The 17,048-nt window shown below is 38.1% G+C and overlaps 1 protein-coding gene across 5 annotated transcripts in view; it reads right to left on the bottom strand.

Annotated features, from left to right (window-relative positions):
* Nucleotides 1-17,048, bottom strand: part of LOC127841546 (F-box/WD repeat-containing protein 1A-like) — a 35,669-nt gene that overhangs the window by 5,274 nt on the left and 13,347 nt on the right. For 3 of the 5 annotated variants that reach the window (XM_052370441.1, XM_052370439.1, XM_052370437.1), the window contains exons 4-10: nt 16,462-16,555; nt 12,864-13,001; nt 12,132-12,356; nt 8,748-8,891; nt 7,671-7,900; nt 5,262-5,339; nt 3,042-3,191 (exon numbers count right to left, since the gene is read on the bottom strand). In XM_052370441.1, coding sequence (XP_052226401.1) covers nt 3,042-3,191; nt 5,262-5,339; nt 7,671-7,900; nt 8,748-8,891; nt 12,132-12,356; nt 12,864-13,001; nt 16,462-16,555 — 1,059 coding nt within the window. Of the gene's footprint in view, nt 1-3,041; nt 3,192-5,260; nt 5,340-7,670; nt 7,901-8,747; nt 8,892-12,131; nt 12,357-12,863; nt 13,002-16,461; nt 16,556-17,048 lie in introns of all 5 variants that reach the window. The other 2 variants (XM_052370440.1, XM_052370438.1) reach the window with 1 other exon arrangement.

The raw sequence follows: 17,048 nt of genomic DNA, 5'->3' as shown, positions 1-17,048 counted from the left end.
CGATATCGTTGCAGTCTTAAAATAAGACTTATTAATTTCTGAATATAAACTAATAACATTCATTTTCGCGGAAACGATTGTTGTTTACTGGTTTCTATAGATACGATTATGGACTACTTTGTCTGTTTCGTTATGTACGGATTGCCTTGGTCCAGATCGTTAGTACTATAGAATTACACAATTTCCGTACCACGTGATATGACGTCATTCCGCCTTTTGTTAACTGCCTGTGCTGGTGTTATGATCGTCAAAAACCCCACCCACCGCACCCTGATTAATATCGAGACTGGTTGGACGTCCACAGTTAAAAATACACAATTCAATGTGTTACAATTTCTTACAGAAATACTGTTTAAAATGTTTTTGTTATATGATTCTGCCTTAAAGTTCTTTATTTCCAGTCAATGTACACCATCATTCTCCTGACGGGCTCCTAGGGTCCCGTGGCCGACTTCCAGGCGTGTACCTGTGCCGGGGCCAGGCAACTTCCTCATGACTGATCAAAATGGGTTTAACATTGGGTCCTGTTCAACTGTGACAATGACTCAACACATTTGCTCGAATGGACTCTGTGGTCTACATGCGTAGATTATCATCCTAGTCTTTTCGGGTACCTCCATGTAATTCAAGGCTCAGCGCATATCCGTGCTGTTGCCGGCAACATCCTCACAAGCAATCAATATGGATTCAACATAAGTTCGTGTACAACTGGGGCGCTTTTGCGTGTTCATCTAGTACACGGGAATTTGGCAGCTAACCTATGTAACAACAACTCAGCACATTTGCTCCAATGGACTCTGTGGGCTACATGAGTAGTTTATCATCCTCGTCCCGTTGGGTAATTCCAAGTCCTTAAAGGTTAAGCGCATATCTGTGCCATTGTCAGCAACATCCTCACAGATGATCGAGCTGGGTTTAGCCTTCCTTTGTTTACAATTGGGGCGCATTCCATCGGACAGCGTGGTGCGGCGCTTAAAATATCTTGAGTGCTACAACTGACCAACGAACTGTTGATATTTTATACACTTTTTTTTATGTATTACATTCATTGTTAGGGCATCCAGTTTTAAAAGCCCTAACTTTTATGGCATTTGTTTAAATCCCCCCTTTTTCAATCTCAATACTGGGTTGGTTGTTTATTTTATGCCATACTAGTTTCAATTGGACATATATGGTTCGCATATTAGGAACAATACATAAAACCAAGTTTATGCACACAATTGAATGTTTTCAGGTACAGTTTTCCAGAGTTATTTGACATCGGTTTCCCTATGAAGTTTTATCTCTGGTTTTTCCCCTGGCCTTGAAAACACCATTTAAGGTTACAGAATAGAAGTGATGTCTACAAATCATGGTTGTACAGTCATGTTCTTCTACGATTGAAACTTGATTGTTATGTATTACAAATGATTTTTCTCTATTACAAACTGGTTTATTCGTCATCCATGTCTTGTTTGTATGTATTTGCCTTCCTGTCGCAGTGGCGGGAAAATTCAATTTGCCTGGGGTTTGGAGGGGTTTGCGTACTTATTCTACAACATTTATCTCTACAAGCTAACCTTAGCAACAATGAATCAACACATTAGCTCGAATGGACTCTGGGATTCAGGCGTATTATATCAACCTAATTTAAAGGTTAAGCTTTAAAAATAGTAGCAATGCCGCAGGGAAAAAACTTGTATAGCACTTATTGGTATTAAATGTCCGAGATAAAAAGTGTGTAATGGTCAAGTGACAATTGGTATTAAATGTCCGTGGTTTTAAATTCCGAGTTGTGTCCAAGTTAAAAAGCGTTTAATGGTCAAGTGACCATTTGTATTAAATTTCCGTGGTATTTAATGTCTGAGTTTAAAAGCATGTAATGGTCAAGTGACCATTGGTATTAAATGTCTGAGTAAAAAAGTGTGTAATGGTCAAGTGACCATTGGTATTAAATGTCCGAGTTAAAAAGTGTGTAATGGTCAAGTGACCATTGATATGAAAAGTGGTATGATCACAAGTGTAGCGATCCAGTAAAAGTGTGATCGCAGGTGTAAGTGTAGCGATCAAGTAAAGTGTGATCGCAAGTTTAGCGATCAAGTAAAATGTGATCGCAAGTGTAGCGATCAAGTAAAGTGTGATTGCAAGTGGAGCGATCATTGATATTAAAAGGTCAAGCAATTGGTAGAGCTAGGTCTAGCCCAATCAAGTAAATGTTTTTTCCTGGCCCGGTCGCTTGATGATCAAGAGCATTTTTATTTGGGTAGACGGTGTTGCTACTATAGCATCTTTACTTCACATCGGTAATTCAACGTGTGCTCTTCCATCCCCGGTAGGCATAATTTTCTTGCAGCCAACTTTCACAAGTGTATCATCCAATCTTTTTCGGGGCTCGGGGTTACCAACAGCTGTTTCTGGTTAACGCTGTGGCCATTATATCCCACTCTCTTACTTGCATAATATATTATATAGATCTGTTAGTGTATACATTATACATGTACATTCGATTTCATTTGTGTGATGTTTATTGGGAGGCAAAATATATTGTAATCATGTCATTAAAACTAGTCAACTGAACAAAGGTGTTGTTTAATCGATATCGTTGCAGTTGTAAAATAATGACAAATAATAAATGACACAAAATCTCTTATGACATAATTCCTCATTCTGAACATTTCATTTATGACATAAACAAAATGGCAATCCTGTATATATTAAAACGCTGAAGTTTTTCCTTGGTTCTTAGTCTATTCTTTATTGTTAAGAGTTGGTGAATACAGACCAAGATTGAGAACATAAGCAACTTAACTTATTTACCATTAATTTTGTCTTGTATTTACTTTCCACCGAATCATCACAATAAATTGCAAAATATTGCCAAAATAATCATCATTTTTATTTTAAAATAAATCTTCACAAAAATCCAGTCTAGGCGGAAAGTGTCCTCCCTGGTTAGCCTGCGTAGACTGCACCAGCTTATCTGGGAGGACAGTTTATGCACATGCATTCAGCCCTGTTCCCAGAGTGAGGCTCCATTACAAACTATGAATGGAAACACTCACTTGTATGATGCTCGTGAGGGGGAGCGGCCGGGCGTGTCGGTGGCTGGCACATTGAGAAAGTCCCACAGCAGGATGGTGTCGTCATGGGAACTTGAGACGATCTGGAACTCGTCAAACTGAAGCCGGAACACGCGGCCCGAATGTTCCTGCCACAAGAAGGAGAACACTTCTTGGGAAAATTTGGCATCGTTGCAGCTGCACTGAGCTAGTGCACATTCATTCAGGGGCAAAATATCTGTACACAAATTTGAGCTAGTGCACATTCATTCAGGGGAAATAAATCAGTACACAACTTTTAAAGCAGGGAATATTTGGCATCGTTGCAGCTGCACTGAGCTTGTGCACATTCATTCAGGGGCAAAATATTGGTACACAACTTTGAGCTAGTGCACATTCATTCAGGGGAAATAAATCAGTACACAACTTGAAAAGCAGGGAAAATTTGGCATCGTTGCAGCTGCACTGAGCTAGTGCACATTCATTCAGGGGCAAAATATCGGTACACAACTTTGAGCTAGTGCATATTTATTCAGGGAGGAGAATTGCAGGGAAAATTTGACATTGTTGCAGCTGCATTAACCTTGTGCGTGAAGTGTCATTTCAGATAAGCCTTTGCACAGGCTAATCAGGGACATCACTTTTTTCTTTAATAGTATTTTTCCTTTAAAGGAAGCCTTTCCAGGGGAAAATCCAGTTTAGACAGAAAGTGTGGTACCAGGCTTATCTGGGATGACACTTTATGCACGTGTATTAAGCATCGTTGCTGTTACATTAAGCTAGTCACTCAGTGTACATTCATTTAGGGGCTGAGTATCAGTACACAACAGTGAGCTTTGTCATGGATCAAACTGACATATTCATAATTAAAGATAAGAAGTACATTTATTAAAAAGTTTATGTTTATTCATACCTTTCTTGTGTGCATTCTTATAAACAAGAGGGCCTGAAAGGCCAAAAGTCGCTCACCTGTGATACAAAAGAACTGACCTGTTCTGTGTAGCCTAATATATCGTTAGAACAAAATGATGTATACTATTCTGACCAATTTTCATGAAGATTGAACTACACATGTGACTTAAATTTAAGAGTGGTAACAAGGTTTTACTATAGCCATATTAGGAAAAATGCCCCGCCTCCTGGCAGCCAAGTTTTTCAACCAACTGAGCCATAATACTGGACACAGGTGGGAAGACTTGGCAACTGAGCCATAATACTGAACACATTTGGGAGGACTTGGCAACTGAGCCATAATACTGGACACAGGTGGGAAGACTTGGCAACTGAGCCATAATACTGGACACAGGTGGGAAGACTTGACAACTGAGCCATAATACTGAACACATTTGGGAGGACTTGGCAACTGAGCCATAATACTGGACACAGGTGGGAAGACTTGACAACTCAGCCATAATACTGAACACATTTGGGAGGACTTGACAACTGAGCCATAATACTGGACACAGGTGGGAAGACTTGGCAACTGAGCCATAATACTGGACACAGGTGGGAAGACTTGACAACTGAGCCATAATACTGGACACAGGTGGGAAGACTTGGCAACTGAGCCATAATACTGGACACAGGTGGGAAGACTTGGCAACTGAGCCATAATACTGGACACAGGTGGGAAGACTTGACAACTGAGCCATAATACTGGACACAGGTGGGAAGACTTGGCAACTGAGCCATAATACTGGACGCAGGTGGGAAGACTTGACAACTGAGCCATAATACTGGACACAGGTGGGAAGACTTGACAACTGAGCCATAATACTGAACACATTTGGGAGGACTTGGCAACTGAGCCATAATACTGGACACAGGTGGGAAGACTTGACAACTGAGCCATAATACTGAACACATTTGGGAGGACTTGGCAACTGAGCCATAATACTGGACACAGGTGGGAAGACTTGACAACTGAGCCATAATACTGGACACAGGTGGGAAGACTTGACAACTGAGCCATAATACTGGACACATTTGGGAGGACTTGGCAACTGAGCCATAATACTGGACACAGGTGGGAAGACTTGGCAACTAAGCCATAATACTGGACACAGGTGGGAAGACTTGACAACTGAGCCATAATACTGGACACAGGTGGGAAGACTTGGCAACTGAGCCATAATACTGGACGCAGGTGGGAAGACTTGGCAACTGAGCCATAATACTGGACACAGGTGGGACGACTTTGTAACTGAAGTAGATGTGCTCACCACAAGGGTCTTGATACACAGGGTTCCTGAAGGGGCTCTGGGGTCCAGGGCTGCAGCCAGATCCCACACCTTGATCTTCCTGTAATACACACATGAACATAGACAAATCAGTGTTTTTACCTTCTTTATTAAGTAATCGTTAAAGACACTTTCCCAATCAAGGAAAACAAAAAAACTTCCCCATAGCCATCTGAACAATTGCTGTGTTTGTGAAACACAATGCCCCCTTTAAAGCCATACATTTGACCGTCGACCTTGAAGGATGACCTTGACCTTTCACCACTCAAAATGTGCTGCTCCATGAGATACACATGCATACCAAATATCAAGTTGCTATCTTCAATATTGCAAAAGTTCTGACCAAGGTTAAAGTTTTGTGACAGACACACATACAATGACAGACAAACAGACAGGCCAAAAACAATATACCCACGATCATTTGATCCCAGGGGATAATAATTCCAAAAAGCATCAATTTTGTTCCAAAAGCACATTATCTACAAGTGAAAAATAAAATGAGCACTAAAACTGAACATTTCTGCAAAAAGAGATGAAAAGAATAGTTTAATGGGTTTGTGCAATTAGGTACCAAACAATTAGAACTAGAGCTTTGTCACAGACGTGACTAATACCCTCACATTCTGCATTGACACAGAAATTGTGCATGTTGTCTTCACAAAAAACAGCGGACACCATGCTCAATGTTTAAAACGCACATAGTGACCCGTCACCTAGTTTTTGACCCGGCATAGCCCATGTTCGAACTTGACCTACACATCATCTAGATACAACCTCTGACCAAGTGTGGTGAAGATCGGATGAAAACTACTTGAAGTAGAAAGCGGACACCATGCTCAATATTTAAAACGCACTAAGTGACCCTGTGACCTAGTTTTTTACCCGACATGACCCATATTCGAACTTGACCTAGACATCATCTAGATACAACATCTGACCAAGTTTGGTGAAGATCGGATGAAAACAACTTGAAATAGAGAGCAGACACTAAATACAGACCGACTGACCAACAAGCTTACTCCTATATACTCCCCTAAACTTTGTTTGTGGGGGCATAACAAGAGATTGCCAAGCAATATTGTCCCCTACCGGTGAAACTCCACCATTGTCAGTATTTTTTTAAAATATATTTTCTTTGTTGCCATAGCAACCAGAATTCTTAATGTAGGAACAAAATGAAACAATGTGCTTAATCTCCATATTGCCATCTATCCATGTTTCAAGTTTCGTGAAAAAATATGCAGAACTTTTAAAGTTATCGCAGGATCCAGAAAAGTGTGACAGACGGACTGGCAGACAGAGCTCAAACCATAAGTCCCCTCCGGTTTCACCGGTAGGGGACAAAAAGACATAATTCCCAATCTTAAGATTTCACAATGCAAATTTTCCCAATTTCAAGGTTTTTGGCTAATTTTTCCCAATGGGCATGGTACATGTACTTTTCTAAATCTGGCAAAATAATTGTTGCAGATAGACACGGAAAAGGGGCTGTTTGCAGAAAATTTGTAAGGAAAATATTAGCTTATATAGTGAGACATAGATGAATCTCAAATATAATTAGCTTGAGAAACAAGTTTTGTGTTTGAAATCTGGCAAAATATGAAGCACGTATAGTCTTAACAAGAGTTCTTGACAATTAAAGAAATTGAACAGAGATACATCCACTGGAGTGTTATGATTTTAAGTATTTAACTGTGGTGTCTACTAGGACTTTGTGGACTCCTTGTGGTTTTTATGTAATTCATATATGAACCCTTCTCTAGGAAAATGGGCTTAATGCACATGTCCTGCTATATAAGCCTGTGCAGTCCATACAGGCTAATCATGGACCTTTTTTTATAGCTTAAATGGATCCTTTCGTTTAAAGGAAGTCTCATCTAAACAAAAATCCAGTTTGAGTGGAAAGTGTCATCCCTGATTAGCCTGTGCAGACATGAATTAAGCCCAATTTTCCCGGCATGAGACTCATGTATGCAGGCCATAACAATTGCATCAGGAGCTCATACATTTTGGTTACAACAGATTTATTTCGCAATACTTATGACAAAGTTATGAAAAATAGTTATGGCAATGCTTCAACTTTAAAAATCTTGAAATGTATAATGAAAATTTGTTCCAGATTAGCCTGTGCAGTTTGCTCAGGCTAATCAGGGGTAACACTTTCTGCCTTCCCTAAATTTTTGCTAAGAGACAGCTTTTAAACAAAAAATACCATAAAAGCGTAGTGTCATCCCTCATAAGCCTAGCCAATGCAGACTAATTTGGGACAACACTTAACGCAAGTGTCCAGTTTTCCCAGAAACAAACAAAATCCAATTAATCAAACCAATACATCTCAGTCAGCATGAGTCTCCTTGCTTAAAACGAATTCCCAACCAATGTATCCCCATACCCATCATATGCTCCACTGACGATCCTGCGGTTATCAAAGCGTATACACCGCACCAGTTCCTCGTGACCCTCTAGCACACGCAGGCACGCCCCACACTCTATGTCCCACAGACGTATCGTGTTGTCTGAACTTCCACTCACCACAAGGCGGTCACGATATTGTAGGCAAGCAATGCCACGTTTATGTCCATTTAATGTCCGCACAAATTCACATGACGTTGTACTCCATACCTTAAAAAGCATTATTTCATTAATGTTTCATCATCCAGTGCAGTTTTCACAATATTTGACTTCCTATGACCCAGTTTTAAACTTGGCCGAGATATGGTCTTGATATATTCAGACTATGTTAGTATAATTTTAATATTCCAAGGCTCGTAACTTTGTAAAAAATTAATGTACCCGAACAAAACTAAGTGTTCTAAAAGTCATGCAGGTAGACTCACACACCAAAAATCAGGTCTGTCTCTATAAATTTTTTGGAAGGAAACTTGAACTTGATCTGTTAGTCATGTACCTAGACTCGCATAAAAACAGATTAATATCTGCAAGTGTTTAGGAAAAGTCTGGAACACTGTTATTAGGGGGACATTTCTAAGGCCCGCAACTTTTCCAAAAAGTCAATGGACCAAAAACATCAGCTAACTATCTGAACGCTATTAGTAAACAAGAAACCGTCGGAGACGAGTGATGCTCCCCAAAGTTTTTTTTTGTCACAATATTGCACGTTATATTCAGATAAAAGGAAACGTCTTGAGGGCACAGTAGTTGGGGGAACAATAATTTTTTATATAAAATTTCAAAGGGCCATAACTCTGTAAAAAATCATCCGACCAGAACCCGCTGATAATATGCACATCTCCTCTTGGTAGTGAAGCTTCCCATAAAGTTTCATTGAATTCCGGTCATTAGTTGCTGAGAAATAGCCCGCACAAAAATTGTGCACGGACGGACACACGGACGGACAGACGAAGCTGGAAACGTAAAATCCAGAGTAATCACAAACAAGGTTAAATTGCACTAATTTAAACTTGGTTTTCATGGTCAATTGCAAAGCCATGGCAGACCCGGTACTTACTTTGATAGTCCTATCTCCTGAGGCAGACACTATGTACTTGTCATCAAAGTCTACAACATTGACAGCAGCCCTGTGGCCCACTAGTACACGTCGTAGGTTGATGTCTGAGGGCGACTGCATGTCCCATACTGCTATAGAACGGTCCTGAAAAGCAGGCAAATACAAGGTAATAACAACAATATATTGGTACAAGTTGTTTAAGAAAAATAGTTTTATATTTAAAATATTTTATTGAGATTTACCTACATATTAAAGAGATCTTTTCACGTTTTGGTAAATTGACAAAATTGAAAAAAGTTGTTTCAGATTCGCACATTTTCGTTTTAGTTATGATATTTGTGAGGAAACAGTAATACTGAACATTTACCACAGTCTAATATAGCCGTTATATGCATCTTTTGACGATTTAAAAACTTGATTGACTAATTTGGAGAGTTCTGTTGTTGTCGTTTAATGTTGTGAAACTACGAAGCTTGCTTATATGAAGTATAAAATACGTCTTTTATTCATACTTGGCAGGATGGTCGGGCGGTCTTATTGGTTTTTACTCCAGGACTCCGTGGGTCACTGGTTCGAGCACTGCGGCGGGCTACTATTTTTTTCTTTTTTTAATTTTATTCTTGATTTTTTACTGGAGCTTTTTAGATCCAATGTTTACATTTATCAATATAACACATTTAATGAAAAACTTCAAAACATGCCAAAATCTGTGAAAAGGCCCCTTTAAGAAACAATTAGATACCTCTTTAAATTTTCTGATAAATAAAGAGTATAACAAGAGATGTGTTCGTCAGAAACACAATGCCCCCTATTGCGCTGCTTTGAAATAATTTTTTTTTTTTTTTTTTTACCTTTGACCTTGACGGATGACCTTGACCTTGAACTTCCAACACTCAAAATGTGCAGCTTCATGAGAACGCCACTTTGATTTATTATTTTTACCTTTGACCTTGAAGGATGACCTTGACCTTGAACTTCCACCACTCACAATGTGCAGCTTCATGAGAATGTAGCTTTGAATTTTTATTTTTTTTGACCTTTGACCTTGAAGGATGACCTTGACCTTGAAGGATGACCTTGACCTTGAACTTCCACCACTCACAATGTGCAGCTTCATGAGAACGCCACTTTGAATTTATTTATTTTGACCTTTGACCTTGAAGGATGACCTTGACCTTGAACTTCCACCACTCACAATGTGCAGCTTCATGAGAACGCCGCTTTGAACAAAAATAATTTTGTGTTGACCTTTGACCTTGAAGGATGACCTTGACCTTGAAGGATGACCTTGACCTTTAACTTCCACCACTCACAATGTGCACCTTCATGAGAACGCCGCTCTGATTTTTTTTTTTTTACCTTTGACCTTAAAGGATGACCTTGACCTTGCACCACTCACAATGTGCAGCTTCATAAAAACGCCGCTTTGATTTTTTTTTTTACCTTCGACCTTGAAGGATGACCTTGACCTTAAAGGATGACCTTGACCTTGAACTTCCACCACTCACAATGTGCGCCTTCATGAGAACGCAGCTTTGAAATTTTTTATTTTATTTTTACCTTTGACCTTGAAGGATGACCTTGACCTTGAAGGATGACCTTGACCTTGAACTTGCACCACTCACAATGTGCAGCTTCATGAGAACGCCGCTTTGAAATTAACATTTTTTTGTTGACCTTGAAGGATGACCTTGACGGATGACCTCGACCTTCCACCACTCACAATGTGCAGCTTCATGAGAACACCGCTTTGATTTTTTTTTGGATCTAAGACCTTGAAGGATGACCTTGACCTTAAAGGATAACCTTGACCTTGAACTTCCACCACTCAAAATGTGCAACTTCATGAGATACACATGCATGCCAAATATCAAGTTATCTTCAATATTGAAAAAGTTATGGCAAATGTTAAAGTTTTCAGACGGACAGACGCCATATATTTGACATTTGACCTTGAAGGATGACCTTGACATTCACCTTTCACCACTCAAAATGTTCAGCTCCATGAGATACACATGCATGCCAAATATCAAGTTGCTATCTTCAATAGTGAAAACGTTATGGCCTATGTTAAAGTTTTTGGACGGACGGACAGACGCCATATATTAGACATTTGACCTTAAAGGATGACCTTCACCTTCACCTTTCACCATTCAAAATGTGCAGCTCCGTGAGATGCACATGCATGCCAAATATCAAGTTGCTATCTTCAATATTGAAAAAGTTATGGCCAAGTTAAAAGAGATGAATTTAAAGCTTCATCACCATTATGCCGTTTTATTTTGGGTAAATTGGTTGTTAATTGCATTGATTCGAGTAAGTAAGTAAGAAAGCTTGTGTTCTTAAGCCGTTACCCCCCTCCCCCATCTCATTTCCCTTTCAGATTTTGAAATACCCCCACAAAAAATTCTAAAGGGGTAAAATACCCCCAGCTTTAAAAAAACAGGTGGTGAAATACCCCCCTGCCTGAAAAATTATCTGGAACCCTGAATACAGGGCAATATGTTGAGAATTATGGAAGCAAGAGTCTTTCCATTTGTGCAATTCCTCTGATGGAGATATACCTATATATTAAGTTTCAAGTTTATACCTTTAATTGTTTTCACGATATAGGCTCCAGACAAAAGTTTAAAACTGACATAAAAAAGGACCATAACTCTGAAAATATGAGGCTAAGAATTTTTGTTCTTGTGCACTGCACTTTTCCTCAATAATATCTACCTACAGAACCTACTTTCCAGATGTTCCATACAAAATATAAGACAATACTATTGCCAAGCAATATATGTCCCTCACCGGCTCCACCATTGTCAGATTATATATATATATATATATATATATATATATATATATATATATATATATATATATATATATATATATATATATATATATATTTGTTCCCATAGCAACCAGAAATTTTGACGTAGGAACAAAATGAAATGACGAGCATAATGTCCATATTGCCATCTATCCATGTTTCAAGTTTCATGAAAAAATATGAAGAACTTTTAAAGTTATTGAAGGATCCAGAAAAGTGTGACAGACTCACGGCCACACAGAGCGCAAACCATATGTTCCCTCCGGTGAAACCGGTAGGGGACAAAAGGCAATAAAATTAAGTTAGACATTTCTTGCGTTATATCGCGTGCCAGATATATCGCGCTCGCGATCTTTGGACCTCACCAACTGCGATATATCGGCGTTGCAGTGTACTCAAGTTTGAAGATGTGACCATGATCCAACATAACTCACCTTTAAACATGTGACCATGATGCCATTTTACCAATACTCGTACCATTTTATACCCCAGACATATGAGCGGGTAGATTCATGATTGAGTGCTCACCTTTAGCCATGGGAACATGATGCCATATGACTCACCTTTGAACATGTGACCATGATGCCATCACAGAAGCGCAGATGTAGGACTGCCTCACAGTGGTGTATGAGGGTGTTGACCATCTCCCCCGTACGTACGTCCCACACGCGTACAGTGGAGTCGCTGGAGCCCGATATGATGATGTTGTTGTCGTACTGCAGACACAGCACTGAGCCTGTGTGGCCCGTGAGCACCTGCACACACTCCAGAGTGTTCCGGTCCCAGATCTGCAAGGGAGGGCATGGAGCAATATGTACTGGGGTACATACTGAGTTTGACTTAGACTCAGTGTTCCAACTATGCTAAAACAGAGGAGAGCAGTCTCTTGCCACCTCAAGATCCCACCGTGCCCAAAACCCTTTTTTGATCTTATCACATTATCATACAGGAGATTTTATTCGACATTACAAAAATAAATTAAATTATCACAGTCAAACTGGTTTTATTTATCATCAAAACAATGTTTTACATGAAAATACATGCAGTGTGAAATATATAGATATGTATAACATGTTATTGAAAATATGCCAAAGAAATAATATGACCGCAGTCTCAAATCCATTCTAGGTAGAAAATGTCATCCCAGATTAGTCTCAATGGACTGCACAGCCTTAACTGGGACGACAATTTATGCTCATGCATTAAGACGCATTTTCCCAGACCTCACTTCATTTTTTATTCCACCTAGCTTTATTGTGTTATATCTCAGTCCGCTAACTCTTCTAGTATCCTACCTTTATAGTGTTATCTCTCAGCCCGCTAACTATTCTAGTTTCGTCATACTGCAGGCAGTATACCCCCTTGCTCGTCTCACTTCTACAGTGTATACGCTGTAAAGTGTGGCGACCTGTCCGCCAATTGGTTTCTATTCTCTGTAATCAAAGGTGTACAATTCCTTTTCTATTCTCTGTTATTAAATATATACAATTCCTTTTCTATTGTCTGTTATAAAACATGTGCAATTCCTTTAATAATTTCTGTAATTTAACATGTACAAGTCCTTTTCTATACTCTGATATAAAACAATTTTGTATACCTTCTTAATACACATAAATACAGTCTGTGATTTAACCCTTAACCAGTCAGATGCATTTTAGCATGTTTGTAGTCACTAAGAAAATCAAACTTAATTAAAGACCTTTCTAAACAGATTCAAGTTTTATAGGCTTCATTTCCAACTCTAAGTTACTAATCAGCAGCAACAGCATTCAACTGGAGCAGACTGCAGTTACTTGCAGCACCCGATTGTATAAACAATTAAACCGGCGGTTAACCACATACCGGCGGTTAAAAGTCGGTAACTTGTTGGTTACTGGTCGGTAAGCGTTAGTATAAAATTGGGTAAGTTATACCGATCAGTTAAAGCCCAGTTAAAACATACCCTGCTTCCCTAGGTGGGTAAGTACAAGTAACCGAGAGGTAACTTACACAAAATGGCCGAGTCGCGCGACATTATAAAATCTAACCATCGACAACCTTGAACATTTCGACAAGTAAACAGACTATTGCTGCGACTGACACTTTATTTGACTTAATTTACAGGGCAATACGTTTTCCGACTTCGGACAACAAATTTAAGGACGCGCAGAACGTGATTTTTTATTTAATGTTATGGATATGCCGTGTGTGATCCGATGCATCAATGGCGCCCATGGCATGTTAAAATCATTTCTCCGAAAACCGTAAACGACAAAGGTACAAACAAAAACCAAAACACGTTCGAACTAGTATCTTACCTTTAATAATCCTTTAAAATCCATCAATAATCCATTTAACTCAATAATTGACGATTTTGCATCTAGGGTCTTTAATAATTATTTTAGCATAGTTAAATAAAGACCCTTATGCCATCCTAATACTATTTTCAAATGAGTTTATGAACTCGATAAACTTTCTTTTTCGTTACACGCTACGTCACGTACTCTACATTACTGCTGTTCAAATGAACCGGAGCAGTTTAACAAATGATAGCCGTTGGTAAACTCGGTTAAATTTGCAGACTTCTGCATACAAACATATGTTTAAACTTACACAATGTTTTATTTGTCTATGGTAAATGCCCTTATTGTACACGAAAATAATTTAATATATAAGTAAACAAAGAATGAAAAACATTCCATTACACAACAGATATAAATGAGTCGTTAATACCCGTGTAAAAAATGGGACATTCCGAATTCCTGTGTGGTGCTATTTTTATCATCTTATACTTTATACATCTCTATGCCTAACATGAATTTAATCGGAAAGCAAATATTGCAGATTATTTATGAATTGTGCGATATTTGTATGGCTTGTTGTACATTCTAAAAATGTCAAAAGTATATGCACGGATTATAAACAATGCACATTGCACGAAATAAGGAAAATGTGATAAATTGACAATTGAAATATGTCGATATACAGTGCATGTACATGTGAAATAAGTCGCGTTTATAAGAAATCGTCAAAAAGACTCGCACTTTTCTCAATTTCAATATGCAATATTGGACTACAGACAGAGGGATTTTCGGATGTAATTTGAAGTTAAGGATATACTCAGCGTTGTGCTTTGAATGTGTGAACATCGTTCTTTGGCGAAAGATATTATTTTATAACGCAGTCATATGAAAACGGGTTATAAGCAAAATTAAAAGAATAGGCTAGCATGTTACGACGACCATGAATATGTTACATCATTAAAAAAAAACACAAGAAAATTAGGCGTCTTATCAAGCACTCTCTCGCAGTTGGAAGCACCAGGGATTCCGCTAAATGAGGCAAATCCCGACATCATGGTATTTTTTTCCATGGTCTGTGACATATGTTCGTAAACATTTTGAAAAATTTGATGAACTCATAGTTAAAATGTACACTTTATTTTATTGTAAAAGCAGTTGTAAATTAATTTGATCAAAAAAATACATGACGCTGTTTATTTTTTTTTGTTAACGAAATCGAAGCGTGACACTTCGCGCGAAAATTACGTCATTAGAAAATGCATTGTGGGAATGTTTCATTCTATACATAGATGGTGACGTCACTACGTTATTGTCAGTAAGACCGGTGTGACACAATGGGAATGTTTTGGTTAAATTTACCGTTGGTTAAATTCCACTATGCGCGGTTTAGTTACTTTGCGATATTTCGTGTTTATACAATCGAGTTACCTTGACGGTTACTAAACCTGAATAACCGCAAACTTACCAAGGTTTAAAAGCTACCGAGCGGTAACTTTAACCAGCGTTTATACAATTGGGTGCAGGCTGTACTGGTTTTATGGTGGTTGCACATAGCCATTTTCACTTTGCTTCTGAGAAGGAAAGGGTTTAAGTATTGGGCACACCAAAAACCTTTGGTAACAGGTAACTGTACACATGTAAGTAGCAAAGATTTTCTGTGTTAAAACTTCACTTATCATTTGATGCGCTATAAAAGTGAGTTTTGTTTGGCTTGTTTACTTACAACCATTGATATGTTGAGGCAAGTGGGATGTGTAAGATTTGAGACAGCTTACACTATTTATGTTTAAAATATTAATAGATATATTAATATAAATATGGCTTTCATTATTTGCACTCAAATATATCTGTAGGACATGTGACAACTTACATCTATGTCCTTTACTATTTGTTGATATAGATTTCTGTAGAACTTGTGACAACTGTCATCTATGCCCTTGATTATTTGTGGGTAAAGATTTCTGTAGAACTTGTGACAACTTAAATCTATGTCCTTTACTATTTGTGGGTAAAGATTTCTGTAGAACTTGTGATAACTTACATCGATGTCCTTTTATTATTTGTGGGTAAAGATTTCTGTAGAACTTGTGACAACTTAAATTTATGTCATTTACTATTTGTGGGTAAAGATTTCTGTAGAACTTGTGACAACATACATCTATATACTTGTTTATTTTTCGGTAAAGATAACTGTAGAACTTGTGAAAACTTACATCTATGTCCTTTATTATTTGTGGGTAAACATTTCTGTAGAACTTGTGATAACTTACATCGATGTCCTTTTATTATTTGTGGGTAAAGATTTGTGTAGAACTTGTGACGACTTACATCTATGTTCTTGATCATTTGAGGGTAAAGATTTCTGTAGAACTTTTGACAACTTACATCTATGTCCTTTATTATTTGTGGTTAAAGATTTCGGTAGAACTTGTGACAACTTACATCTATGTCCTTATTATTTGTGGGTAAAGATTTCGGTACAACTTGTGATAACTTACATCGATGTCCTTTATTATTTGTGGGTAAAGATTTCGGTAGAACTTGTGATAACTTACATCTATGTCCTTTATTATTTGTGGGTAAAGATTTCGGTAGAACTTTGATAACTTACATCTATGTCCTTTATTATTTGTGGGTAAAGATTTCGGTAGAACTTGTGATCTTTTGGAGGTTCTCCTGGCCGTGGTTTGAACAAATACTGGCCCCTGAAAAGTAAAATTACCACTTATGAAGCATGTATACTGGCAAATTAATTAAATGAGCCCCATAATAGAAAACCTGGCCTTTATGCATTTGCATAAACTTTGTCGTCCAAGTTAATCAGGGAAAACACTTTGCACTTTTATGGTATTTAAGATTTAAATCAAAGATATATTTGTTGCAGAAAGAGCTTTCACTGATTGATCCTGTACGGACTGCACAGGCTAATCTGGGAAAACACTTTATGCACATGCATTAAGCTCAGTTTTCACAGAACACAGTTCAAATGAGCTTCTTTAGTTAACTTAGTCCTTGTCCAAATAAGTTAATGAACAGTATAATATTTCCAGAAAAATACGAAAGCCTTTAAACAAAGATTTATCTGGGACATTATGCTAAGTACATTAAATATGCATAGACAATGTTTATGACCTGAATGCGCACAAGTACTTCATAGCAGAAGGTAATCTACATAAATAAACTACAAGCTTCAATAAA

This window comes from Dreissena polymorpha, chromosome 8 (assembly GCF_020536995.1).
Source record: "Dreissena polymorpha isolate Duluth1 chromosome 8, UMN_Dpol_1.0, whole genome shotgun sequence".
In the NCBI taxonomy this organism is placed as follows: Eukaryota; Metazoa; Mollusca; class Bivalvia; order Myida; family Dreissenidae; genus Dreissena; species Dreissena polymorpha.
This window is presented reverse-complemented; position numbering and strand designations above follow the sequence as displayed.